Here is a 27,771-nt window from a genome sequence, read left to right as displayed (position 1 = left end):
TGGCCCCAAGCCACTGAAATGCAAAACTCCAATCCACCCTTCTTGCCAACCATCAGCTTGATAATAAACCCTCCAACCGAAGCAGGGAGCATCTTAAGGCTGCCAGGTCTCATTTAAGATCAGTACGATATAGTATCACATTCCTGATGATGTCACCTACTCAAAGCTATCTAAACCGCTCATCTATGGATGGAACTGGGGGAGCAGCAAGGGTGGGGAACAAAATAATGAGCACCTCCAAACATACACCAAGTGTTCTACAGTATTTGGGAAACACAAATATATTTAAGTTGGTCTTTTTAACATTCTCTTAATGCTAGTGATATTTTCCTGAATACTCATATTCAGTAAAACACAGGAATCTTAAGGACACAGGTTTGATGAATTTTAACAAATACATATGGCCAGGTAGCTATCACCTAGATAAGATTATAAAGTGTCCTCTAACCCTTCCAACCAACGACCTGCCCCCCGAATCTGAGGGAAGTGCTACTCTGATTTCTATCACCATAGATGGTGACAGAACATGGTATCATGTGCTATATGATTTTCTCCTCTGGTTTCTTTTGCTTAAGGTAATTTTTTCAGATTCACCCAGGCTGGATGGATCAATTGTTTTTGTTGCTGTTCAGCAGTAACCCATTATATGAACATATCCCTTTTGTTTATATATCCCTATCTTGATGGATACTTGAGTTGTTTCCAGTCTTTGGCTATTATAAACAAGGCTGTTATGAACATTCTTAGACAACAAAGTCCACCCTTTGGGGTATATATCCAGGAGTGGGATGGCTGCATCATACAGCAGGGATATGTTTAAGCTTATTATAAAGTGCCAAAAAGTTTCCCAGAGTGATTATACACTTCACATTCAGCCCAGCAACAGGAGTTTCAGTCACTCCACTTCCTCACCAACACGTGGTACCATACCGTCAGCCCCATTCCAGTGGGTGTAAACCAGTGTCTTGTCATTTTAATTTCTATTTCCCAAGGGACAATGACGTTGCACACCTATTCATATGCTTATTGGTCATTTGGATATCTTTTTTTTTTTTTTTTAAGATTATGTATTTATTTGAGAGACAGCGCATGCGAGCAGGGCTCGGGAAAGGCAGGGGGAGACAGAATCTCAGGAAGACTCCCCACTGAGCAGGGAGCCCTACGTGGAGCTTGAGCTCAAGGACCCTGAGATCATGACCCGAGCTGAAGTCAGATGTCTTAACTGAGGATCCCAGGATATCTTCTTTTTTGAAGGGCCTGTCCAAGTGTTTTGCTTATTTTACTTTTTAGTCTGAACTGATCTTTATTTTATTTATTTATTTATTTAGCAGAGAAAGCACAAGCAGGGGGAGTGGAAGGCAAAGGGAGAGGGAGAAGCAGGCTCCCCGCTGAGGAAGGAGTCCAATGTGGGGCTCGATTCCAGGACCCTGGGATTATGACCTGAGCCGAAGGCAGATGTTTAACCAGCTGAGCCACCCAGGTGCCCCTAATCTGAACTGATCTTGAAGGTAACTTTAACTGGATCTCTCTAGAGCCATAGGCTTCCTTCAAACCAGCATCGAGTAAGTTTGCCATGTTTAGCTGCACTAGAATATAGGTTTCCCAAGGGTTGGGGTTTGGGTCTGTTTTGTGTGTTGATCCCCAGAGCCCAGAACAGGTCTTGGCACATTGTGGGTGTTCAATAAATATTTGTAGAATAAATATGCGTGCATCTTCAATTTGGAAGTAATGGGAAACAAAGGAGAAAACAATTTACTTTCTTGGCTTTGTTATTGAAAGACTGCCAATATCTTCTATCACACCCTTCCTCTATGTCTGGGAAACCTTTCCTCCAAGAACTGGGCCTGGCTGTTAAGAGAAAGGCCTCTAGAGCCAATGACCAAGGGTCTTCACACAATATGAAATTTTTTTTTTTTTCTGTATTAAAATAAAAAGAAAATGAAAAAGAAGGAAAGGATTCCCAGGAAGGGAACAAAAAGGGCAAATAAAGTCGGTGAGATGGATTCTTCCTGGGACTTTCTTTCCTGGAGTCTCTCAGGGCTTCCAACCAGAAGCTGTTTACATCTGGAAATAGATTAGTATCCTGTTAGCCTGTTTATGGGGAGACCTCACCAACTGAAGAGTTCAGCCACTGAGCTGTGAAAACCACAAGAACTGGCAATGAAGATCCTTGGTGGGGAAATACTATTACGGTACAGGGTTAAGTCTGCCTCAAAACAGTGGAGGAAGATGCCAATTTCACACATCAGTTTGCCAGAAATCTAAGGAAGAACAATCTCTGGCCCAAAACGACACAAGAGAAGCAGGTTAAGGCAAAGACAGCTGCTTGCCCAGGTCCCCCATGGACGTCCACGTTACCTGCAGAGTCCGGCGCTTGTTATCCTCTGTGTGGATCCAGGCTCGAAGAGTCAACTCTGTGATAAAAATCTGGGCTGCCTTGGCAAAGAGCACAGGGGCTTCTGCACTGATCATCTGCAACAGACGTAGGCCCTCCCTGTCAATCACCAGCATGTCATTCAAACCAGTTTTGTCCCTTGCCTCATGTCCTGCCATGGACAATGAGGCAAGGTCTGGAAAATGAGAAGGTGACAGCCTCAAGAAATTCTAAGGTAAAATAAATCCACAAGCGGGGACAAAGCACATAGCTGGTAGAAGAAAGGAAGAGGGAAGAATACTTACTTTTCTAGGACCTACCATGCACTTTCTTATTTTCGTAAGAGACTTTCAAAGAAACTAGGGTTTAGGAGGAAGTGACTTGCCCATGGCCACAGAGTCAGTAAGTGGCAGGGTTTAGGTTCTAATCTAAGGAGAGACAATGTGGGGAAAGATAGTAAGTTTGAGAGCCAATGGATTCAGATAAAATTTCAGGCTTCCCATCCTTCTGGGCTTCATTTTTCACATAATGAAAAAGAAGACAACCTTCCCACAACCTTCCTGTGTTGCTGCAGGAATCAAATGAGGTGATACATGTAAAAGCACCCAGCACAGGGCCTGGCATTTAGTAAGTGCTCAAGTAATGTAAGCTGCCTTGTCATGTCTGACTTCGAAGTTCAAGCTCTTGGTCAAACAAGACTCCTTGTTTGAACCCTTGAACCCTTGGTGAGGTGGTCTGTGCCGGACAGAGCCATGGGAAGAGGTCTGGAGTTAAGGAAGCAGGAGATAAGAACTGGGATCTTGGTTCTTTTACTCTGGGTGAGTCACTTTTGACCCCTTTGTGTCTATTTCCATATCTTTATGATGGCACTATATAATTCTTATCCTAACAAATCTCACAGGGTTACCATGAGAAGGAATGAGAGCTAATAAAAGGGGAAATTACTGTGAACTGTTAGCTTAGCTTTCTATACAAACCCAGGGGACTATTAGTTTTGAGTGATAAGGAGAGAGCGTTACTTTCTCTCTGGGAGTTGAAATGGGAGGTGGGCTCTTAGGTATACAAAAATAGCCACTTGCAAGGAAACTTTTTCACAGGCGTTAAGTCACATAAAACAACTCACAGACAGAAAAGTTAGAACGGGAGCAGTATCATTCCTAAACATTTCTTAGAGCTCACACTGACAAGTAGAGACAGCAGTAAGATGCTAATTGAGAAGATGCACTGTCCTGCTGATTTGACGATTTGTGTTCACCCTGCACAGTGAAAAGATGGGTGACTCAAAAAGCAAACTCTCAGCATATTATCAACATCTGGAAAACAGGATATCCCTAATTTCCAGAGAATCACTATATAATAATTAAAACTGTTCAAATTCGGCTCACTTAACAATTTTAGACAGGAACCAAATAAAACAAGCAAGAGACAATAACGATATTTTCATTCTGTTTAATTAAACTTTGAGCACTACAAAAAGGAGCGACAATCTACCCACCATCATAGCTTCAATATGAATAATAAAAACGAATATGAATTCACCTTCACATCTTCATCCAGTTTCATAATCTTCTTAATACGAGCCAGTGGGAGTTCCTGTACTCGGAAATCTTTCTGAAATGAGTAACAAAAGGCACATAAATGGTGGGGACAACCAGCAGGGCACGACAGGCACCATGAAACACTGTGACTGGCCTAGTTCCTCCTTTTTGGAAAAACAGTAGGAGAGGAGGTACAGATTAAAAGAAGAGAATCCAACTCCCGGAGCAAAATTCTTCTTAGCCCATGCAAAGCTTCAAGCAATTAAAGGGTTTCAGAATAAATTTATGATGCCATCTACCAGCACCCTCATGAAAAGCAGACCCAAACAATATCAGATTCTTTGCTGGCACAATATAGAGATGCACTGAGTGTTTCCTCTGTACCTCCCCCACAAAGCTTACCAGGTCTGCAATATGCAGGTTAAAATGAGATTTTTGCCTCAGGGGCATTCCTTTAAGTTGCCAGGTCTTTCTTCTATTCTGGGACTACAAGGGCAAGGTGCAGCACCAGACCACAGTGACCCACAGCTGTCTTCAGCCAGTACTGGCCAGCACTGGCTACTTTTGACCTTTACACTAAACTAACACCAGAAATCAGGGAGGAGGGCCTTTCCCACCCCAGCAGCAAAGGCCTTGTCTCCAAAGTTTGCTTGCGGGTGGGGGCAGGAGTGGAAGAGTATGGGGGAAAAAAGGGTGAATTGATTAGCTGCCTTTTAGAACAGCCCTAGCACTTTTTCCTTTAACCAACAAGACTGGGCTGGGAGGAAACCACATAACTTTAATGTGGATAGGATTTTAGGAAAGGGCTTTTTGACCAGCACTACTTCAATTATTTGTGATTTAAGCCCTTTTTTATTCTGATACTACTGGTACTCAAACACATGCCCAGTGATGGATGCAATTTTAGAAATAAAAATCAATTCTAGGTTTCAAAGCTGCAGTGAAGAGAAAGATGCAAAGGCAGAGATTGGCTAAAATCAGCGAAACCTCTATTGGGTCAGGTGTCAAGTGCCAGATTCTGTAAGTGGTCTGAAATGTGGTCTGAAATGTGACTCCGGTGCTCACCGGAGAATTTGCACCATCACTTTATGGAAGGAGCAGCTATTGGCTGAGATTTGGTATACTGAACATGCATAAGTGAACTTTCTTTTCCAAGACCAACAACAGAAACCCTCAACTATATGCCAAAGAAGGCAATGGGGCCTTTTGGGAAAAGGTCACCAGCCTCCCCAGAATCCATTTTTATAACTACAGAAGGAAGAGCTTTATTATGATAGAATGTACACTGAAACACTGGATTTCTCCTCATAAACCCAACAAGTAGCTTGGGACCACTCACCTCTATAAACTTCCAACACCAATTTTTTATCTTTTCCCTTCCCAGCTTAGGTAAAACATTTTCCATAAAGCCTCTACTAGAACTAACCCTGGACTGGAGGAGCTTTACAAGTTCAAATTATTAAAATCTCACCCTAAAAAGACAGCAGGATATATTTACTGTTCTCATTTCTCATTCATGCAACTCAACTAAGAGTGAGTGTATGGGACCCACTACTGCATAAAAGATGCAAATCTACTCTTACCTTTGAACAGATTATAGTTTAATTGTTAGAGACTGCCATAGAAAAATATTATAACCCTCTATGCTATAGTAGGGTCGGGGTGTAAAATCCCACAGGGACAAGAAAGGAAATAACCCGCTGGGGGTGGAGGCAGGGGAGGGGCTGGAATGAACGAGAGGACTGGCAAATGCTCCGCAGAAGGGCTGACATCTGAACTGTGTCTAAGGGATGTTACAGAATTTGCTTGTTGGAAAAGTAGGAGAATGTCATTCAGACAAAAGCAGAAGGACAGCAACACAAAAAACATGGTCATTTAAGTTTCAGATGTATGATCTTAGTACAGACAGAAGCAGCGGGAAAGAGAATGCTGGCTTGGGGCCAGATCCTAAAGGGATTTAAAAAAACATTTAACCACCGAAAACAATCACTGGTCTTCCTTCTTGTGTGGCAGATCTCACAAAACGATGATGCTCAACAGAAATGCCAAGAGAATGCTGGGGATAATTCCTCTGGAAGACCTCCCAGGAGATACGCACAGCACAAGATTATGGCCACAAGGCCTAATAACTTGCTTGCAAGTGCAATGCTCACCCAGCTTGCTTATTTATGTATTTCCACACAACTGCTCTAAGATTTCTTCCTTTCTTTTTTTTTTTTAAAGATTTTATTCATTCATTTGACAGACAGAGATCACAAGCAGGCAGAGAGGCAGGCAGAGAGAGAGAGGAGGGAGCAGGCTCCCTGCTGAGCAGAGAGCCCGATGCGGGACTCGATCCCAGGACCCTGAGATCATGACCTGAGCCGAAGGCAGCGGCCCAACCCACCGAGCCACCCAGGCGCCCACTTCCTTTCTTTTTTTTTTTAATAAGTCAGTCACAGAATGACAAATACTATCACGATTTCATTCATACATAGAACTTTTTAAACAATATATTTTAAGAGTTTTGGGATTTTTTTTTTTTTATTTGTGGGAGAACACAAGAGGGGAGCAGGTCAGAAGAAGCAGCAGACTTCCCGATGAGCAGGGAGCCTAATCTGGGGCTCGATCCCGGGGTCTCTGGGTTCATGACCTGAGCTAAAAGCAGACACTTAACCGACTGAGCCACCCAGGCGCCCCAGCTCTCAAGTTTTTAACCAAAACCCAAAGGTGATAAGAAGACCTCCTTCCCCAACCTGAGAAAGAGAAAAATATTACTTTTAGAATTTCTATGAGACTGTTTTTCAATCAAAAGAAACAATAAAAGGTCCCACCTCAAAGAGGTATAAAATGAGACAGAAATTTACCAAAAACAAAAGACAAAAAAGAAACAAAACAAAACAAACAAACAAAAAAACAACAACAAAAAACCTTGCTCTAAGTCTCCCCCTCAAAAACCTTTTCTTTCAGGAAACTTTCTCATGATCCCCAAATCCTGAGATCTCAAGGGGCAGTGTGAGAAAAGTGGATCTTCAGATATGTATGTGTGGTTCATTACCGCTGACAACAGCCCAGGCTTCTATAATCTCATCCGAGCTTTCCAGTCATGTGTAAGGGTTTACAGCAAGCTTACTAGAGAGGGCATGCTCTCACCAGCCATAGGTTGAGGTCCACTTAACTGCCTTTCAATTCAGTGACCCTTGTCATTGGCAATCATGCAAATGATGTGAATACCATTTAACTTCTGATGCTGATCCAAGTGGAAGAACAACTGACACATACTTTTTTCCCCTGCCCTTGGGAGTGGTATCAGAAGGTAGAAAAACAGATTTTCTCTCAGAAAATTCTCATGCTCCTGACTGCAACCAAAGAACTACATTAAAAATGCGGCCATCTGAAACTGCCGAGTTTCAAGAAGTCTGAATTCACTCAATGAGAATCTGGAGCCAAGGAAAAGTCAATGGGTCTCAGGCTGCTCTAAAGAATATCCGGAGTTTCAAATAATGATGAGAAATCTACGGGATGCCTGGGTGGCTCAGTTGGTTAAGCAGCTGCCTTCGGCTCAGGTCATGATCCCAGCGTCCTGGGATCGAGTCCCACATCAGGCTCCTTGCTCCGCAGGGAGCCTGCTTCTCCCTCTGACTCTGCCTTCCACTCTGTCTGCCTGTGCTCGATCTTGCTCGCTTTCTCTCTGACAAATAAATAAATAAAATCTTTAAAAAAAAAAAAAAGAAATCTTTTCCAGGCCTACCCAGTCAGGCACTCCAGCGAAGTCGAGATTCTGATCCTCTCCAAAGCAGTGATTCTCAACCTTGGCTGTCTGTTAGAAACACCTGGGGAGCTTTTAAAAGGCAAGAGGACTGGGCTCTACCCCAGAGTAACTGAAACAGAAATTCTAGAAAGTGGAGTCCAAGCATCATGTGTTTTGCAAACTCTCCTGATGACTATGACCTACAGTGAGGATTGTTAAAGCCTTGCTACTCAAAGTGAGGTCCTTCCTTAGACCACCAATGCCATCACCTGGAAGCTGAAAAGAAATCCAGAATTTCAGGTTCCACTCCAAACGTACTAAAGCAGAATCTGTACTCTAACAAGATTCCCGTGTGATTCGCGCAGACAATAAACTTTAAGCAGCATGGCTCTACAGGAAGGGCTCAAACAGCACAAGACCTCTTTTCTCAAAGTCCACCAACTTCCACCTCCAAGATCTTGTTTAAATAGTTATCTGGCTTGACTGCAATGTTAAAAATGTCCTTGTCCAATCTGAAGGCACCAAAGAATGAAAAGATGTACCTGGCAATTAAAAGAAAGTGGCCTATGCATCAAATTATAGCTAAGCGAGGGCTGAAAGGGATGGAGGGAATATGGGGTGGATGAGATATTTTTCAAGACTCAGCACTGTCACCTCCCCACCTGCCCCAAAAATACAAAGTTAGCTTTTTCTTCCCTGCTTTCAAAGAGGTCTTCGGAGGAGTTAAACTCAATGCCAAGAAGTCTGTTAATTATTGTTCCCAGAGCTCTGCTGAGCAGGAATACAGTATTTTACACAATCATCCTAGTATACAATCATTTTGGTATGATTTTTAACCAACTTCAATCCCAGCTGAACGTGACCTGGATTTACGGATAATTACAACACCTTTTAAGAGTGAGAAGAACGTAATGGCCAGGCGGAGATGAAAGACAAATTGCTTTTGCAAACCGATTGCAAAATGATTGAGGCCAGAGTTCCCAACACATCAAGAGATAGATCATCTAGCAAACTTCAGTTTGTTTCTTGGACAATCTTTGTCCCAGTCTTAGGGAGACCACAACACCTTATGGATATTCTCAGAAGTTTTATTTATGTTTGGACAGTCTGAACATACGAATTTTTAAAAAATCTGTTAGACATTTTGAGATGTCAACCTAAGAGGCTCTGATTTATCTGAGAAAGTCTGGTTTAAGTGTTGCTGAGTTCTGGAAAGGCACAGGCTAAACGCGCAAATATCTGGCCACGTTACACAGGCCAAGGGGCAGTCAGAGAAACAGAGGCCTTTATAAGCCACAGGCAGAGGGAAAAGCAAGAGTGTTACAAAGGGAAAGAGCGCCCCAGCTTTCCTAGACAGCATTCTCACTCGAATTTGCTATTGATGTTGTTTTACACTAAAGCTGAGATGGAGGAGTCTGGTTCATTCAAATATTTATCGTGCACCTATTACATGCCAACCTTTGTTCTAAGCATCTGATGTAAGAGACCCCAGGGTAGTGGTCTAGGAATCTTCGTCAAAGGGAGAAAACCATGGTCATCAACAGAAGAATCATTAAAGACAACTGTCCTCCCTGCGGGCCTTTCTCTTGATTCATAAAATGTGAACTAAAACTGAATCCCTCAAAACAACCCACTTGGAACGTCTGGCAGACTAGCTAGCTATCTAAATAATCAAAGTTGGTTAACACCACAGTCCGGTTTTTTGGTGATCAAACCTGAACATTAAACCAAGTCGAATAAAAATCAGAGCCCAGAGTGTCAAAGAGATATCTGAATACCCACATGCATAACAGCATCATTCACTACAGTCAAGAGGGGAAAGCAACCCAAATGCCCACTGACAGATGAATGGCTAAACCAAATGTGGTACACAAACGGACAGGGAATACTAGCCAGCTTCAGAAGGGAGAGAAATCCTGCCACATGCTACAACATGGATGAACTCTGAAGACATTATGCTAAGTGAAACTAAGCCCGTCACAAAAGACAAATATCGTGTGATTCCACTTATGTGAGGTACTCAGAGCGGCCAAATTCAGAAACAGAAAGTAGTTACCAGGGGCTGGGGAGACAGAGAAAGGGTACTTGCTGTTTCAGAGGTATAGTGTTTCAGTTCTGCAAGATGAAAAAGTCCTAGGATTGGTTTTACAAGAATGTGAATATACCTGATACTACTGAACTGTACATTTTAATTAAAATTGTTAAGATGGTGCATTTGTTATATGTTTTTTACCTATCAAAACTTAAAATACAGAAAAGTTAAATGCTGAGCTGGAAACCCCAAGACTTTATCTGGGCACTTGCCTGATCCTGGATTTTGCTTCTACACTCAAGCTGGAGTGTAGACCTGCAGCACCGGCCTAACCCCATCACAGCCCAGGAGGGCGCTAGCTTTACGCCAGTCCAACTCCTACACTAAAACCTCAGCAGCTTAACTGTGAGATCATCCACTCAAAATATGAACAAAATACCCTACTTTTTACTTAATGATTTCTTTTGCTCCTCTCTCTTACGTCTGAGGCGGTATAGAGAACCACCACCTTCACACTACAGAAACAATGACTTCTCAGTGGAAATTCATTGTGAACACAAGCCACTGTGAGAAACGCCAAGCCAAGTTCTGTTGCTGAAAATACCCCATAAAAACAAACATGACGCACAAGTACATCAAAATATGAATCTTTTTTTTTTTTAATCCCTACAGTCACTGGGGGCATTTACCATAATGAGAAGTTGTTTTATTTTATTTACTCATTACCTGTTTCTAGTTTATCGCCCCCACAGGAATGCATGTTCTTCGAGTGTAATGATCTTGTCCGTACAGCTTGCTACCGGATCCACAGTATCCAGCACAGCCACAGCAGGTGGACAGTAAGTATTTGTTGAGTAAACAAACTGACCTCCTATGTTTGAGGTTTAAAGGCCACTAGCTTTAAGAAAGTGCAACGTTAGTGCTACGTTAAGGAGTTCAGTGTCTGCTCTACCAGGATGCCTAATGCCTTCAGGGCAGGAATGACACATCTAAAACAGACAGATCCTTTAGTGTTTGCTAAAATGGCACCAAATGAAACATTCTTCATTAAGGAAATAACATTACACTTTGAAAATATTCTAATTTTAATGCATTACATCCTGCTACCACTGCCGTACCACTCTACTCCTACCCTCACTGTTCTACCCATAGAGTAACCCCCAGCTACTCTGAACTTCCTGCTGGTCCTCAAAACGTTAAGACCTTTCCCTCTGGGCCTCCAGGCCTTTAATGAATGTCATACTCTCTGCCCAAGATATACTTGCCTACCCTTCCAACTGGTGAATGCTTCTCTATTTCAGTATCTAGAAAAATGTCCCTTTACTTAAAGCCTCCCTAACTCAACCAGGGAGAATTAAGTACTATGTTCTCTGTAATCCCAGAGCACTTTGACTTTTTACTGCTTCAGACTCATCACTGTGCCTGACTCAGTAAGTATTTAATAAATATTCACTGAATAAATGACTCTGATTGTAATTACTAGACTGCAAGATCTGCAAGGGCCAGGGTAATAGTTGATTCTTCTAAGTCAGTGGCTCTCAATGAAATGATTTTAGCCCTCAGGAGACATCTGCAATGTTCGGAGGTATTTATGGTTGTCACAACTGGAGGAGGATTGCTACTAGCATCTAATGAGCCAGAGATGCTGCTAAACATCCTACAGTGCACAGGACAGACCCTCACAACAAAGAATTATCCAGCCTAAAATGCCAATAAAGCTGCTGTTGAGAAACCGTCATCTACGTGTATCATTTAACACCCAGAAAGAGTTCCTGCTTCCAATAGATTTGTTGTTGAATAAACTGTCCAACAGTGTTTACCAGATTCTAGAAATTTGGCAGAGCCACTGAATTAGGACTGAAAAATGAGCTATAGCTGGTGAAGGAAGGTGAGAGCTCTGCTTTTCTGCATCTCTAAAAGATATGCCTCACATTAAGCTACTACCTCTGAGTCAAAGCATCCACTATCCACCCACATGCCTAAGGAAAGCCAGTAAAATACAAAAAAAAAATCCTTGTAGTCACCTCATCTAAGGTAAATTATATTTTCTTGTTCCCACCCAGAGGTCAGGAATGAACTGTGCTTATGTGCTTGAGGTTAAAAATGTTTTACTCTAAGTACTGGGTTATGCACTTCACAGCTCTTTACACTCTGCAAGTTTCTCATTCTTTCTTACCACTGTTAAATTCCGGATTTCTTCCATGACACGAGGCCAGAAGGACTGTAGGCTTTGCTGGGCATCACTGCTGCTAGTACCACCAAATCCTCCTTCTGTGGACATTTTGACAACTGCAAACAAACACACACATGAGATAAATTAGAAGTAATAAAGACAGACTTTCTGTCCAGGTTATTTATATCCATCCTTATGGCTGTTTTCACTAATTCATTTAATTTTTCAATCTGAGAAGGTATATAATCCTGCTGAAGAGGTTTTTTAACACAGACTTAAGTGTTAGCAAAAACATATGGAAAAAGTTTCTCCTTCTATCCAACTTATACTACCCAGAGACTATCAAGGAGCTCTAACTAGAAAACCTAAAATTAGTAGAAATTTAAACTGAAATCTTTTTTTGTTTTTAAAGATTTTATTTATTTATTTGACAGGCAGAGATCTCAAGTAGGCAGAGAGGCAGGCAGAGAGAGAGGAGGAAGCAGGCTCTCTGCTCAGCAGGGGCTGATGTGAGGCTTGATCCCAGGACCCTGGAATCATGACCTGAGCCGAAGGCAGAGGCCTTAACCGACTGAGCCACCCAGGCGCCCCTAAACTGAAATCTTAATGTGAATCAAGACCTTTTAATGTCTTGTCTTAGGAGGAGACATAAAGGGCAATTGGTTGGTGCTCTATCTGGTCGACAATTTTCAATGCCATTCCCTCCAATGTTTTTTTTCTAGTTCACCTTGGTTTCCCACACTCCATGCCGTAACTTAAGGGTCCATTGCAATGACTAATACTGTACAGAAATGTAAACCCAAGTCTTAAAGGAGCCCATTTTATTCTTTTGTTTTAGATACTGTGGTCCTATTTCTTTGAGGCTACTGTGGATTATTATTTCTTCCACCTCAAGCTAATCTGCCTCAGAGGGCACAGAAGCACTGAAGCTTTGGCCAATAATTGAGTGGGTAGCACCAAGTCTCTGAACTGAAACTACTTCCCAATTCTTTCCTTACCTGAACTTTTCTATCAGGAACAAAGCCAAAGCATACCATCAACGGAAAGCTTTAAAGGTGGCTGAAAAATACTGAGAAAGATGAATAAGGAGCCCTGTACCAGTTTTAACTGAAGATAATATTGTAGTTTTATAAGATTTACGGGGGAAAGTAAAAACTCCAGGTGGCTGAAATGCTTATCTGACAAATACTTAAATGGAAGAAAACAGTTTAATTAAACACAAAGAATAAGAAACTTAGTGAGGTCTTAAGAATTTCTATTCTGGGAAATTATTTAAAAAGGTAACAGGGGTGCCTGGGTGGCTCAATGGGATAAAGTCTCTGCCTCAAGCTCAGGTCATGATCCCAGAGTCCGGGGATGGAGCCCCACTCAGCAGGGAGCCTGCTTCCCCCTCTCTGCTTGCCTCTCTGCCTACTTGTGATTCTGTCGAATAAATACATAAAGTACTAAAAATAAATAGATAAATAAATAAATAAATAAATAAGGCAACTAAACAAATAAATAAAAATTAAAAGGTTTAACATGCCAGTGACAAGATGCTGGCAGAGAGCTATGTAAATCATTAAGAACCAATTCTGAAGGGCTGAGAGAAAAGCACCAAAGTCAGGTGTCACATGACTAAACCTGTTCCTTTCCAGACCCCATGCTGGGCAGATCGCTCTCCGTCAGCAGAGTGGAATAAAGACTGATAAATCTAGGTTTAGACGGAAAATGCTTGATTCCCTCTTAAATGTTTGCCTGGGACTGTCCAAGAGGGCTCTAATTTTTTTTTTCTTTCTTTTTCCTTCTAAAGGAAATGAGGAGAGGAAAGAGATGGAAGGAAAACAAGAGTACAATCTTCAAAGCAGATTTCACCCTGGTGTAATGACATTAGTGGGTGATGATGTAATGGGAAAAGATTTGGAGCCAATTTCTGGTGCTGGAGGCCAACAAGCAGCTCTATACATCAACAGAAACTCTTAAGTACTAGGAAGCAATATGATCTTGGAGTTTCTGGAGGGAATTAAAGTGAAGAGTGTTGAAGCACAGTTGAAATGACTAGATAAAATCTTCAGTCCTCAATAACCAAGTATGGTCCTCTCAACTCAGCTCTCATGACATTTTCATTCATCACCGTATGCACAGGGCCTATACGCTACTCTCTTAGATACACTGAGAACAAAGTAATCTTTGAAATCTAAAATCAAAGTAATCTATTTATTTATTTGACAGACAGAGATCACAAGTAGGCAGAGAGGCAGGCAGAGAGAGAGAGAGGAGGAAGCAGGCTCCCTGCAGAGCAGAGAGCCTGATGTGGGGCTCGATCCCAGGACCCTGGGATCATGACCTAAGCCGAAGGCAGAGGCTTTAACCCACTGAGCCACCCAGGCGCCCCTAAAATCAAAGTAATCTAAAGAAGTTTATTTTTAACAGATACTTATGAGGTACTGATGACAACAAAGAGAGGCTCTGACCTTTTATTTTTATTTTTTAAAAATATTTTATCTATGGGACGCCTTGGTGGCTCAGTTGGTTAAGCAGCTGCCTTTGGCTCAGGTCATGATCCCGGCGTCCTGGGATCGAGTCCCACATCGGGCTCTTTGCTCAGCAGGGAGCCTGCTTCTTCCTCTGCCTCTGCCTGCCATTCTGTCTGCCTGTGCTCTCTCTCTTCCCCTCTCTCTCTCTCTGATAAATAAATAAAAATTAAAAAATATATATTTTATCTATTTATTTGAGAGAAAGAATATAAGCTGGGTGAGGGGCAGAGGGAAAAGTAGACTTTCCACTGAGCAGAAAGCCCATGCAGGGCTCAATCTTGGGCCCCAGGGATCATACATGATCTAAGTTGAAGGCAGATGCTTAACCGACTGAGCCACCTGGGCTCCCCTAGACTCTAACCTTTTAAAATGGAGCAAACAAAACACTTTTTCTAGAAATAAAAATAAGTATCAAAAACTTAAAAAAAGAATTTAACCTTTTATTGTATGGATCCATGGACAGGCCTAATCTTAGCAAAATTTGCCACCCGAGCTGCTACAGTCAAGGGAGGAAGATGCACACCGCGCCATGGCCAGTGTGGGATCTTTGCACGCTTGCTAATGATGGACAGGCTCAGTCTGAATGAGATTTAGAAAGCTGGTAGCAAGCTTTGGTTGTCCTCTAATCTGTTCCCACAAACATTACGAAGGCACACAATTCAAGAAGCTCCTTTAAATTTTATCCGTGGACAGTCTGCTTTTAAAGTTTGAGCTATCCCAACTAAGGCTGTGCTGGTGTGATCAGTTCCCAAACGTCTGTGCAGTCATTAGATCATGAATCAGTCTGGCTGGTGCAGAGCTACACACTGTTGGGAATGAGGGTTAGGTACAAAAGAGAAGTTAGCAAGTCTTTCTTTCTGGAACTGAGAAATGTATTAAATTTTTAAATGTATTAAATGTTTAAATTTCTAACTTCAGAGGCCTATCTGCATTAGAAAATCACAAACGGATAATAGCAAAATATACAAGTCAATAATAATGTCCTTTGTATTTTATTACATCATTAAAGTTTAGGACTTAAAAAAAGACATCAAGAGCCATGGAGGCTCACCCCTCTAAAAACCTTCTCACAGCTCTATTCCAACCTCTGCCAACCCCCACAATCCCATCCCAGGTGGTCACTCAGCTTCAATATGAGCATCTCCCTCCCTGGTTCTGGGAAACTGGCTTACTGGTAAGGTGCTCTTTTCCATCTTTGGACAGCTCTGACTGTTCTTTATATTGTTATATTTGCTAAGTTCCATTTGAGCTCTGGATTTAGAGTTACAGCCCTTATGATTTTTCCATACAGAAACCTTTTTTTATAAATTCCTGACTTCCAAAACACAGGTATCCTCATAAGAAACAGAGGATCTTCTCACAAGGAACATGATTTCTAGCATCTTTGCATAGAGATGATTAGTAGGGTAATTCTTTCAATACCTCTTGAAAGAATGTAAATTGTTACTATAAATTCCTAGAAAAGGTTGACTACTTTTATTAAAAAGGTTTTCCTGAGGGGGGCGCCTGGGTGGCTCAGTGGGTTAAAAAGGTTTTCCTTGGGGCACCTAGATGGCTCATGTCATGAACTCATGGTTGTGGGATTGAGCCCCACTTTGGGCTCTGCACTTAATGGGGAGTCTGCTTGTGGATTCTCTCCTTCTCCCTCTGCCCCTCACCCAGCTCTCTCTCTCTAAAATAAATAAATCTTTAAAAATTTTTTTTTCCTCAAAGTAGATTCAGTCATTACATGGAGCTTTTAAAAATTAGACCAAATCTAGGGGGCCTGGGTGGCTCAGTGGGTTAAATAAAGCCTCTGCCTTCAGCTCAGGTTGTGATCCCAGGGTCCGGGGATGGAGCCCTGCATGAGGCTCTCTGCTCAGCGGGGAGCCTGCTTCCCTTCCTCTCTCTCTGCCTGCTTCTCTGCCTACTTGTGATCACTGTCTATCAAATAAATAAATAAAATCTTTAAAAAAAAATTAGACCAAATCTCAAACAAAAGATTTTATAAAAACCAATTGGTGTTCTCAGTATTTTCTGGGGCACAGGATTTAAATAACAAAACCTAATCAGCAAACAAATTTTGCTCACTAAACCACCCAACAAGCAAAAAAATATAAACCAACCTTAGTTAATCTTATCACTTCTTACTTTAGTAATTAAATACATTAATTATAACTAAGTTGATTTTGCTACAGAAACAGCCTATTCATAACATCTACAGTCTATGGAAAATGTGCCAGATCCATTTTCTAGGGTAACGAGAAGGTAAGTATTTAAAAGAAAGAAAGACTAATATTTCTGGATCCCTTTTTTTGGCGGGGGTGGGGGGAGAGTGCACGTTCATAAGCATGAGTAGGGGGAGGGGCTGAGGGAGAGGGAAAAGCAGACTCCAGGACAAGCCCAGGGCTCAACGCTGGCACTCGATCCCAGGACCCTAAGATCATGACCCGAGCCAAAGTCAGATGCTCAACCAAATGAACCAGTCAGAGGATCCTCCAGGATCCTCTTCGCTCCATGTTAAATCACTATCTCTACCACAGGACAAAGCTATTCATATACAGTTGACAACAAAACTGCCTTAAGATCAAGCGCATTGCTTTAGATCACTCAGGAAACATACAGCAGAGGAGCACCTGGATGGTTTAGTCAGTTAAGCATTCTACTCTTGATCTGAACTCAGGTCTTGATCTCAAGATTCTAAGCTCAAGCCCCGCACTGGGCAAGGAGCCTACTTTAAACAAACACAATGACAACGACAAAAACAGGTGACTTAGGGGGCACCTGAGTGGCACAGATGGTTAAGCATCTGACACCTGGTTTCAGCTCAGGCCGTGATCTCAGGGTTGTGAGACAAAGCTCTGTGTCAGCCTCCGTGCTCAGCAGAGTTTGCTTGAGATTCTCCCTCCCTCTCCCTCTCCCCTCCGTCCCCACTCGTGCTCTCTCTCTAAATAAGCAAATCTTTGAAAAAAGAAAAAAAAAAGAAACAAGCAGCATAGAATTTCCCACATTTCATTATTAATATTAGATTTATCATTCATGTTCATTAATTATTTCATAATACTTCAATAAGATGTCTGTTTAACTCTTTAATAAAGACGTAAGGATCAGATGAAGTATTGAATGATTATTGCCAGAAATAATCTCAACTCCCAATATTTATTAATCTGCTTTTAAAAACAGTCTGCTTTCCAAAACCAGAAGGAAATAATCAAAGTCCATCACAAAAAGGCTGTTTCTCCAATGCTCAACTCAACTGCCATCCATCTAAAAGTCTTCTCTAAACATCCCCATCCAAACATGATCGCTCCTTCCTATGAACTTCAGAGCCCCTGATCTGTTCTGCTCTCACCACATTATCTTGTTTGATCATTATTTATGTGCATGGCTAATCATATTTCTCCTTCTGGTTTATAAGCTCCTTGTGAACAGGATCTGAATATGATTCATCTCTGGATTTCTCACAGCATCTAGCACACAGTCTGACTGATCACTCCTGAATGAATGGGCAAGAGAGTTGCTGGGTATGGCCCTTCTGAGAAAAAGAGGTCTCTTGGAAAGGCTGGCACAGACTTAATGGGATTGCCTGAACAACCAAAGGAAGTGGTTATACAAGCTATTCTGGGAAGCTCAGAATAAATGAGGTTCTCTCTGGGCCTTTAAAATAAGGACAGGGGCACCTGGAGGGTTCAGTGGGTTAAGCTCTGCCCTCGGCTCAGGTCATGATCTCAGGGTCCTGGGATCAAACCCCGCATTGGGCTCTCTGCTCGGTGAAGAACCTGCTTCCCCCTCTTTCTCTGCCTGCCTCTCTGCCTACTTATGATCTCTATCTGTCAAATAAAAAAAATTTTTTTTTAAGATTTTATTTATTTTTCTGTCAGAGAGAGAGAGCAAGAGCGAGCATAGGCAGACAGAGTGGCAGGTAGAGTCAGAGGGAGAAGCAGGCTCCCTGCTGAGCAAGGAGCCCGATGTGGGACTCGATCCTGGGACGCTGGGATCATGACCTGAGCCGAAGGCAGCTGCTTAACCAACTGAGCCACCCAGGCGTCCCCTGTCAAATAAATTTTTAAGAAATAAAATAAGGACAACAAACAGAAATCCACCTGAAACTGACCTACTGAAGTGTATTTAAGATAAAAGGACAGGACAGGAAGGCCACAATGCCACTAACCCCCCAACCTACCCCAACACACACACACACACACACACGCATGCACATGCCCTCAAGTTGCAAGGCATACTGGAAGCCTGGAAACATGGGTGCATACCACTCCTGAGTATAAAACTTTTGAAAGATAGCATATTCTCAGAAAGATGACCAGGACAGATTAGTAAAGTTTGAAAAATTAATAACTATAGATAAGTAGAAGGAGGGCAAACACCTCTGTTTGGCCATTCATTAGCAGGAAGATGAGGAGAAAATCATTGAGGAGATAATATGATTTAATTCGATCATTCAAGAATGGAAAAATCTAGCTGTCACTCTAATATCCAGCTACTCTTTATCACTGATGAAGAAAGAAAAAGACCTAAACAGTTTTCAAAACATCTCAGAAGCAGAGTACTCCTCTTTTTAAGATCTTGGAAATCTTCAAGCTCTTGCTCTTGACCAGGTACCATGGCTCACCAAACCCTCCTTCAGTGATACAATCAGAATGAAAGAGGATCTATCAAAGTGATCAACCTCCTAAAATAAAAAAAAAAAAATAAGGTTTTACTGCAATATTCCCTGGTTTCTAAAACTCTGTACCTTTAGGCTTTAGCTCTCTTTTCTTGGCATATACCTCATTCTCCTATGAAAGTCCTTTATAATATGCCTAAACCCAATATACAGTCTTTGAAATAACTAAAACCAAATACATGATTGTTGAGAGAGAATACCTGAAACCCTAACATAAGAACTGTTCAAGGAAAAAAGATCAAAGAAAGCTCCCCTGAAATGAAACCCAATCCTTGACCAACACTGCTTCCTATTAAGAACTAGAGATGACCCACTCCAGGCAGTCAGGTTTCACTTAAAAACAACACTCTCGTTGTCAAATGCAAGCAAATATATCCTAGCCCAGTTTCGACTGAAACAGCTAAACACTGGTACCATGTTTCCCTTTAATAGCCAACCCCCGCAGAATCCAACTTGCAGCCTTTAGGCCACAGACAACCCCAATCATTCCTGTGAATCTCCCTATGCTCAAAGTACTGATCTTCACTCCCTTTGTGACGTGCATTTTGATCATGTCCTCCTCTGTCATTAGATGACATGCTTTTTAGTTTTCCCAACTGGCAGCACTTTCACATCCATTTTATTATGTTCCAGTACTGTTCAAGTATTTATTGAAGTTAGTTCCAGGTTTATTTGAATTAGCCCAAACTGTTGGGATGTTATATTTCAAATGGAAAGTAAGAGATACAGAGAAAGAATATTAACACGAGTAACTAGATGGATAAGAAGGGGACAGGATTTAAGTTTATTTGCACTTGCTATTTTAGATATTCTTCCACACTACAAAGAAAAGTGTAAATAAAATTTAAGAGCTAAGACTTCTGAAAGAAAACAATTCCACCAACAGACAATTTAGTTCTAATGTTTGTACAGATAGACCTAAGGACATACACCATTATCAATCATGCTAAAGAGCATTTCAAGTCTTAAGGAGGCCTACATTCTCTACAATAAAACCAATCTTGAATCAGCAATTTCAGGAGAAAAATAGCACTACTCTGGACACTGAAAGACCTGTGTTTGTGAACTGGCCTGCTGCCTACTAACTGCCTACTACTAACTGATAGCCTTGGGCCAGTCATTCCACTAAGCCACTCCAGGAGCAACGTATACTCAACATATATGCCAAAGAGGTGATCTGATATGGAAGACTTTCATCTGACCACTTGAGGATGCAATAAACGGATGAATACAAAAGAAGGCAGGGTGATTAGGGAGAAAAGAGGGGTCAACAGTCTTTAAGCTCATCTAAGGTTTCTACTAAATCGCGCAAGAAAGCAACAAGCTTAGTATTAGAAACCTTACTACTTAAGTTCTAAACCCTTATATAAATGGATACCAGCTAGTCAAACTTACTAGCAGGTTATTACACAGTACCTACCACTATAAGAATGAATAATGTAGCCTGACTGGAGACCCCTTTCCCCAACCCTGATCACTGACAAATTCAATGTTTGAGCATGTCTGTTTCTAGCTCCAAGAAGCTAAGTATGAAGCTGTTTTTCATACTCGCTACTGGAAGAACCATGTTTCCCAAGACTAAGGGCTGGAACTAGCTGCACATTATTCTCCCTAAAGATCTGTTCACAAGGACACATTTTTAAATTGGCAGCAGAAACACTTTTCCTTCAAAAACAAAAACATGTTTCTGTCTGCTATCTACTACAACATAATCTTTTAAACAAGGGCCAGAGCACAGTACAGTTATAACTGGAAAAAAACTGAAGGCACAGCAACTGGTATAAGCATAATGAAACTGATAGGAAGGTATGAACGTAACACTTTAAGTTCTGTTTCTGTGGAAAATGATATGTAAACATCTTACTTCACATAACTTTATTCATCATTTGTTCATTAATGTTCAACTTAAACCATCCCTGCATGTGAAAGCAATAAAACACTATTTTGTGTGCGCCTGGGTGGCTCAGTGGGTTAAATCCTCTGCCTTCGGCTCAGGTCATGATCCCAGGGTCCTGGGATTGAGCCCCACATCAGGCCCTCTGCTCAGCAGGGAGCCTGCTTCCTCCTCTCTCTCTGCCTGCCTCTCTGCCTACTTGTGCTGTCAAATAAATAAATAAAATCTTAAAACAACAACAACACTATTTTGTATGACAGAGGAAAAAAATAAAATATTTCAGTGGAGGATTCTAAAGCAAGGGTCTGGGAAGGAGAGCCGATGGGCCGGAATTGGGCCTGCAGCCTGTTCTCCTAAATTAAGTTCTGTTGGAAGACTTCACCCTCATTCACTGACACTGCTGAAAGCTACTCTCACGCTACACCAGTAGAGTTGAAGAGTTACAACATGAAATGTATGACTTGCAAGCTAAAAATATTACCTGGGCCTTTACAAAAAAAGGATCAGGTAACATTTAGAAGCCAATTCTAACTGTTAAGTGTTTTCTTTCACCGAATCCTTCCATGACAGAAGTAGTGTTGTCCCTCACTGACTGACGGGGTAGCTCAGTGGTGGGGGCTGAGAAGCTTGCCCTACCGCACAGCTGTTACACAGCTCCCTCACCTGGTCAGCCTCCCCAAGGAGCACAGAGCTCCCTGGCCTGGTATCCACCAGGAGCAACTTGGGCCGGCCCTCTCTGCCCCAAAGGAATATTTGTTAACCTGACTGTCCAACCTAATCAGAGTAAATAAATTCTTTCAGGAAGAATGGTGAGTTACTGGTTTTTCAGGCTCTGAGCCTGGAAGAGAATTCTGACAGGAGCTGGAGACAGAAATAGTGCCAGGAGCCTGAATTAAATTGTATCCTAAAACAAAGAGGCATTTTGCCTATCAGATCCCTTCTCAGATTTAGAAATCCTGAAAACCACCTCTTCCTGCTTCTGGCAGGATCCGGTATTTTTGTGTGCCCAGAAGAGGTGAGAAATGTGATTCTGAAGAATGTTGCGATGCCAACTTAAGAGCTGCAGAGTTCACAAACTACTTGTCAGGTATGCTACCCTCAAATGATCTTCACTCAGCCAAATGATAAAGATAACAATAGTGTCCCAATTTTACAAATAAGAAAGCAAAGGATTAGTTAAGTTATTTGCTTAAGGACACAATACAGCAAATGGTAGAGTTGGAAACACAAAGCCTCTGTTCTTTGCGTTGTTATAGCTTGTTCCGCCTTCCTTTTTGCACTATTTTAAGGTTTGTGTGTATTCAAATTGTTCAGAGAGACAAGCAGTCCTGCTGGGACCAATGACTCAAATCCATAACCCAAAAGATCAGTTTTATCCACTTGGTCCCATCATCTCTGTGCCAATAACAGAAAATGCTACTGGCACTCCTATCTACTATCACATAAACATCCTTTTCTCATTTCTGTTGTCTCTTTCCAAGTTCTGCTGCTTTTTTTTTTTCCCTGCCGCTTTTTTCTTTCCTATTTTATCCTTCGCCTTTGCAGGTCTCCAGGTCAGTCAGTAGCACCTACGAATATTCAAATGTGAACAGTGGGGGGCAGTAAAGTACAGGGAAATATATAAAGAAAATGACCTAGACCTGGAGGTTCTGGCTCTCTGGCTGCTAACTCATTATGTTTATGATCCTGGGCAAGTCACTTAACTTCTTGGGGCCTCTGTTCATCTGTAGGAACACCTCACAGGGCGGCTGCAGCACACAAATGGGAAGACACATGCTAGAAAGCCTCGAAAAATACCAAGCATCATACAAGTGCCAGCTGGTGTATCATCTTCACTGCTAAGAGTAGGCTGACACCTACTCCTGATCTGAATGGTCTCAAGCAGAGCACCTAGCCCAAAGACTGATCTCCCTGAGGTAGTGTAGACAGTAACCCAACTTATTTCTTCCTCTAATTTAGACTTACTTTGTTGTTAACACAATTTCCAGGATTCCAGCTTCAGATGCAAATACACAGAAACATATACAAATACAGAGAAACCTTTTCCCATCTCTCTTAAAAACATGATATAAACTGCAAAGCCCTTTACACTGCTAAATTTAGAATGAGTGTACTCTTCCAAATAAGCAAAGAATTAAAAAGGAAATGACTAGGAATGCTCCAAATTTTAATCCCCAAGAATGTCAATGACAATAACTATGCAGGTTTTCCAGACTAATCCAAAAACATTTAAATTCTTAAACTATGTCTCCTTGGTCATGTCACACTTCTGCAAGCTAGGAGTGTGTGTGGCTGCTTTGTCCTTCAAAAGAAAATCTTGTTTGTTACATTATGGGGCAGAAGAGACCTGGAGTCTAGGTAGCATCCACCCTACCTGGCCCCACCACCCAAGAAGATGATTCTGTTTTGAGCTCTGGCTCCATCCAAAATCCTGGAGCACAGCGAACATGTTCTGAAAGCAGGCATTGCTGAGACTACTTCATGGAACGAAACCAACCTTGTTAAGGTTTTTTGGGAATAGTTCTGTCAAGAAGCCTGCTTTCTACAGTACAACTACAACAAACTAAATATACACATTCACTAATTAGTGGCCACGAAATTTTTCTTCTCCCCAAAAAACCATTCTCAGCACCCAATAAAATCTATTCCTACAGTAAACATATTCACTTTCTTCGGACTTGCGTGACATACTATTATTTGGCACATTGTTTCTTAAGCCTAAAATTTCCCTGCTCCTATGTTCTCCCCAGTTCTTATGTAATGGTCTTTGTTTCTGGAACATCCTCAAGGGAAACATTCCTTGCTCATAGTGGGAATTCAACACAAATCTACGGAACAAACACAAGCTCCTCAAGAACTATTTTAAGACCCCAAGTATCTATGGCCTCACTCTGGGTTTTCTTTGAAATGGTCATACAGGGAAATCCCTTCTGCAGTCCCTGTACCCAGCTGTGCAATAACCTTTGTGCAGTAATCCAACAGAAGAGTCAAAGAAGAGTAGGGAAGCAGAGAAACCTGTTCTTCAGAAAATGCACCACAAATGTTGATAATTACCCAAATCATAGACTCCACTGGAAAACAGGAGATTGTACTGGTGAGTTAATCCATCTAAAAACTGTCGGGTGGGGGGCAAAGAATTCTCAATTAAAAACCTGCAGGTGTTGTAAGAATGTCAATATGAGCTTGATTGTATTGACTTTGCTGTATGGATTCTGCTGATTCACAGACACACTGAATTCTGCCCTCTGTGTAGTGTCTTTTATGGTTGCCTTAGATGTTGAAAGGAAGGAAGGAAATGAGAAGAAACAAATCCTCCAAGCTAAACGAGCACTGCACCTCCTACCTCCATGTCTACAGCTGTCAGGAGCTGAGAGTGTAAAGACTACTTCAAAGAGGGCAAAGCAACTGAGATGGTTATGCTAATCCTTTACACTTTGTACAAGAGCTCTCTTTCCACCATCTCATTTGTTTTTCACTATACACACAGCACAGGTACTAATACTCCCATCTGTCAAAGAGACTTCATCCACACGGACTGAGGGGCTTTGAGGTCATAGGACAAGCATGTGCGGGAGCTGGAATGAAACTCCACATGCCCTGATTCTCTGTTCTGCAGTTTTCCACTGCATGTAGAATTAGTAACTCAACAGAGGACCCAAAACTTGAGAACATATGGCTCTTCGAAGCCTGCAACATTAAGTTCATCAAGCCTTTTACCTTTAGTTTTCCTCATCATCCTCCTGGAAAAAGTACTCTCCAAAAGGCCAAGATGCCGGATTCTCATACATTTCAGAGTGGAAAGTTTAAGGTTTTCAAGCTTGTTAAAGCTATAGTTGACCAAAAGACTGGGAGTCAGAGTTATCTAGCCACCAACCAAGAGTGAAGATGACAAGGTTTGATAGATCAAGTTCACTCTTTGGGGGCCTGGTGATGGGAAGTCACTCTTATCTTTTCCTTTTGGTTCAGAGGAATAGCCTTAGCCTAGCCCCCTTGTTGGAGATGTTTCCAAAGGTGCACGCTCACAGGAGGAATCATCTGGCTCAATACTAGGCAGTGTTTCAAAACTACAGCTATTGCCACACTGTGAACATGGTGACGATGTTATTTTAATTATGCAATCATTGCTCCAAGATATCAGCATTCCATTGTTCTACCTACCTCACTAGAGGTAAAGGAAGTATTATAAATCACAGCTAGGAAATATAAAGCAAAAGATTATTTAAGAGCATCATGACTCATCTAAAAATACCAATCTCTACACAAAATCTAGGAGGTGCCCACCACGAACCATAATGTGTGCATTTGCACAACTAAGGAACACCACAGGACACCTAACACAAATCTAACTGCCTCTCTATGTGGGAAAAGTTCTTCACCTATTTACCTGACCTCAGTGAATTTAGGATTCAGGAAAAGATCACTTCCCACCACACTCACTGGTGGTCCTCATTTAGTACCAAATTCCACTATGCTTTGTTCTAAAAAGAAAGATGGCTGTATTGGACAAAAAACTTAAACTGAATTATATTTTTCAGTCTGACTATATATTTGCTCCTTTTATGATCAACCTGTTTAGTCACTTTATGTAAGATTATGTGTGAACTCTAGGAGAAAAAAAATGTCTTCCTTTTGGGGAAGAGCAGCACACACAGGCAAAGGGGAGGCAGAAGGAAGAATTACTCCTATTAGACAGACACAGGTATAGCCTGCATTTTTCATAGGCAGGAGCAACAGGCACAGTGCAAAGAACATGGGGCTTATGTCACTAGGCTCTGCCTCTGATTTCCTCACCCACAAAATGGGGATAATAATCTTCTGTCTTACCTTAGGTAAATACTAAGTGAGAGAATAAATATAAAATCATTCCGTTAACTGTAAAGTACCATTTTATATAAACATTACATACTATTACATTGCTTAACTACCTTCAAGGGTAGCTTCATAGGTATTTGGCCAGTTAATTAGCAGGAGAGAATAATCATGGAATTCAGGATATAAATAAATAATCAGGCAGAGTGACTGGAAATTTACCACTCTTTCTCTAATGAAAAGTTTCTCATTACCTTTATTTTTTTTTTAAGATTTTATTTATTTATTTAACAGACAGAGATTACAAGTAGGCAGAGAGGCAGGCAAAGAGAGAGAGAGAGGAGGAAGCTGGCTCCTGGCTGAGCAGAGAGCCCGATACAGGGCCCAATCCCAGGACCCTGGGATCATGAGCTGAGCCGAAGGCAGAGGCTTTAACCCACTGAGCCACCCAGGTGCCCCATCATTACCTTTATTTTAGATTGAGGATAATTACAACATACCTAGTCTAGAAACTAAATAGACATACCTTATATTAAAAGTTCTGCTAAATCCTACAGACAAGGCTATTCTATTTCTAGTTATTTATATTGTATGCTGCTCATCCATGTTACCATGATCATGTGGCTATATATTACTTGCTAAGCAAATGCTGCCAAATTCCTACACATGTATTTATGGTTCATGCAGAGGCTGCCATTTGAGACTTTATAAAGCTAACACCAGTAAAGATTAAGCCCAACGCAACTCAGAAAAAAACTCCTAGCTTTTGCACTGGATGGAGGTGTGTGTGTATATACTTAAAACTTAAATAAGAAAGCTTAAGACAATACACACACACATATACAAAAAGTATATATACAACTCGTCTCAAGGAACTACTAGGTAACATTTCAAGGAAATATTTGTACATTTTCAGAACAAATGAAGGCCACCAGATGTTAGGGCAGTATTTCTAATCTTCTACCTATCAAGGCACACACTGAAAATGTTAATATTAGTTTTCTGAATGCTTAACCTATGGGCTAATACCAACGCCCTCATTCCATTTAGCTTGTCACAAGATCATGTATCACACATGGTGTTCTAAGTATTCTGAGAAAAATGTGGGCTAACAGTGATACCTTACTTTGTTATGTAGGCCTGAATTAGGGAAGTTAAAGATATTCTGCAGTTTTAACTAAACTAACATTCAAAAAATGAGTAATTTTAGAGTAAAGAATACTCTAGGGATGCCTGGTGGCTCATTTGGTTAAGCTGCTGCCTTCGGCTCAGGTCATGATCCCAGGGTCCTGGGATAGAGTCCCACATCCAGCTCCTTGCTCAGCGGGGAGTCTGCTTCTCTCTCTGCCTCTGCCTGCCACTCTGCCTGCTTGTGCTTTCTCTCTCTCTGACAAATAAATAAATAAAATCTTAAAAAAAAAAAAGAATACTTTATATAGGAGCTGCACACTCAAATAGAGGTACACAAGCAAAAAAGTTTACAGAACACTGACCTAGGGGCACCTGGGTGGCTCAGCAAGTTAAGCGTCTGCCTTCAGCTCAGGTCATGATCCCAGGGTCCTGGGTTCAAGACCCACAATGGGCTCCCCACTCAAAGAAAAGCCTGCTTCTCCCTCTGCCTCTGCCTGCCATTCACCCTGCTTGTGCTGTCAAATAAATAAAATCTCTAAAGAGAGAGAGAAAAAAAAAAGAACACTGACCGAGAGGACTCTACCATGTTCATTTCTACATGTCTCAACCTGAGGGCCCAACCTTTTTTTTGTTTCCAACTTTGACACGAAATTTTACCCTTCTGGTCCTTCTGTCCATTCTCTCTCCCTTGATGCCCTCCCGTTTATTTCCCAAGTTCAGCTATAATCTCTGAAGCCTAAATTCCGAATATACATTACCAATTCTGCTACTTCTCCAGTCCTGCAAACTGGACATCTCCAACTGAAAAGCCACCCAGAACTCAAATAAGCTCCATGTGTCCAAAATCATCTTCTTTCCCTAAATCTTCTCCTTCTAACTTGTCATTTTCCATCCTTCAGTCACCTAGGCTTAAA

General features: G+C 41.5%; 1 protein-coding gene across 9 annotated transcripts in view; it reads right to left on the bottom strand.

Moving 5' to 3' along the window:
* Window positions 1-27,771, bottom strand: part of NFYC (nuclear transcription factor Y subunit gamma) — a 68,489-nt gene that overhangs the window by 18,160 nt on the left and 22,558 nt on the right. For 7 of the 9 annotated variants that reach the window (XM_013045275.2, XM_013045303.2, XM_013045279.2 and 4 more), the window contains 3 exons: window positions 11,851-11,963; window positions 3,914-3,985; window positions 2,359-2,472 (listed from right to left, as the gene is read on the bottom strand). In XM_013045275.2, the coding sequence (XP_012900729.1) occupies window positions 2,359-2,472; window positions 3,914-3,985; window positions 11,851-11,955 (291 nt within the window). In that variant the 5' untranslated portion in view covers window positions 11,956-11,963. Of the gene's footprint in view, window positions 1-2,358; window positions 2,473-3,913; window positions 3,986-11,850; window positions 11,964-12,845; window positions 12,867-18,871; window positions 18,891-27,771 lie in introns of those variants that run through there. The other 2 variants (XM_013045271.2, XM_013045310.2) reach the window with 2 other exon arrangements.

This window comes from Mustela putorius, unplaced genomic scaffold (genome assembly GCF_011764305.1).
Source record: "Mustela putorius furo isolate JIRA1106 unplaced genomic scaffold, ASM1176430v1.1 tig00003853_pilon_pilon_pilon, whole genome shotgun sequence".
Lineage (NCBI taxonomy): Eukaryota > Metazoa > Chordata > Mammalia > Carnivora > Mustelidae > Mustela > Mustela putorius.
This window is presented reverse-complemented; position numbering and strand designations above follow the sequence as displayed.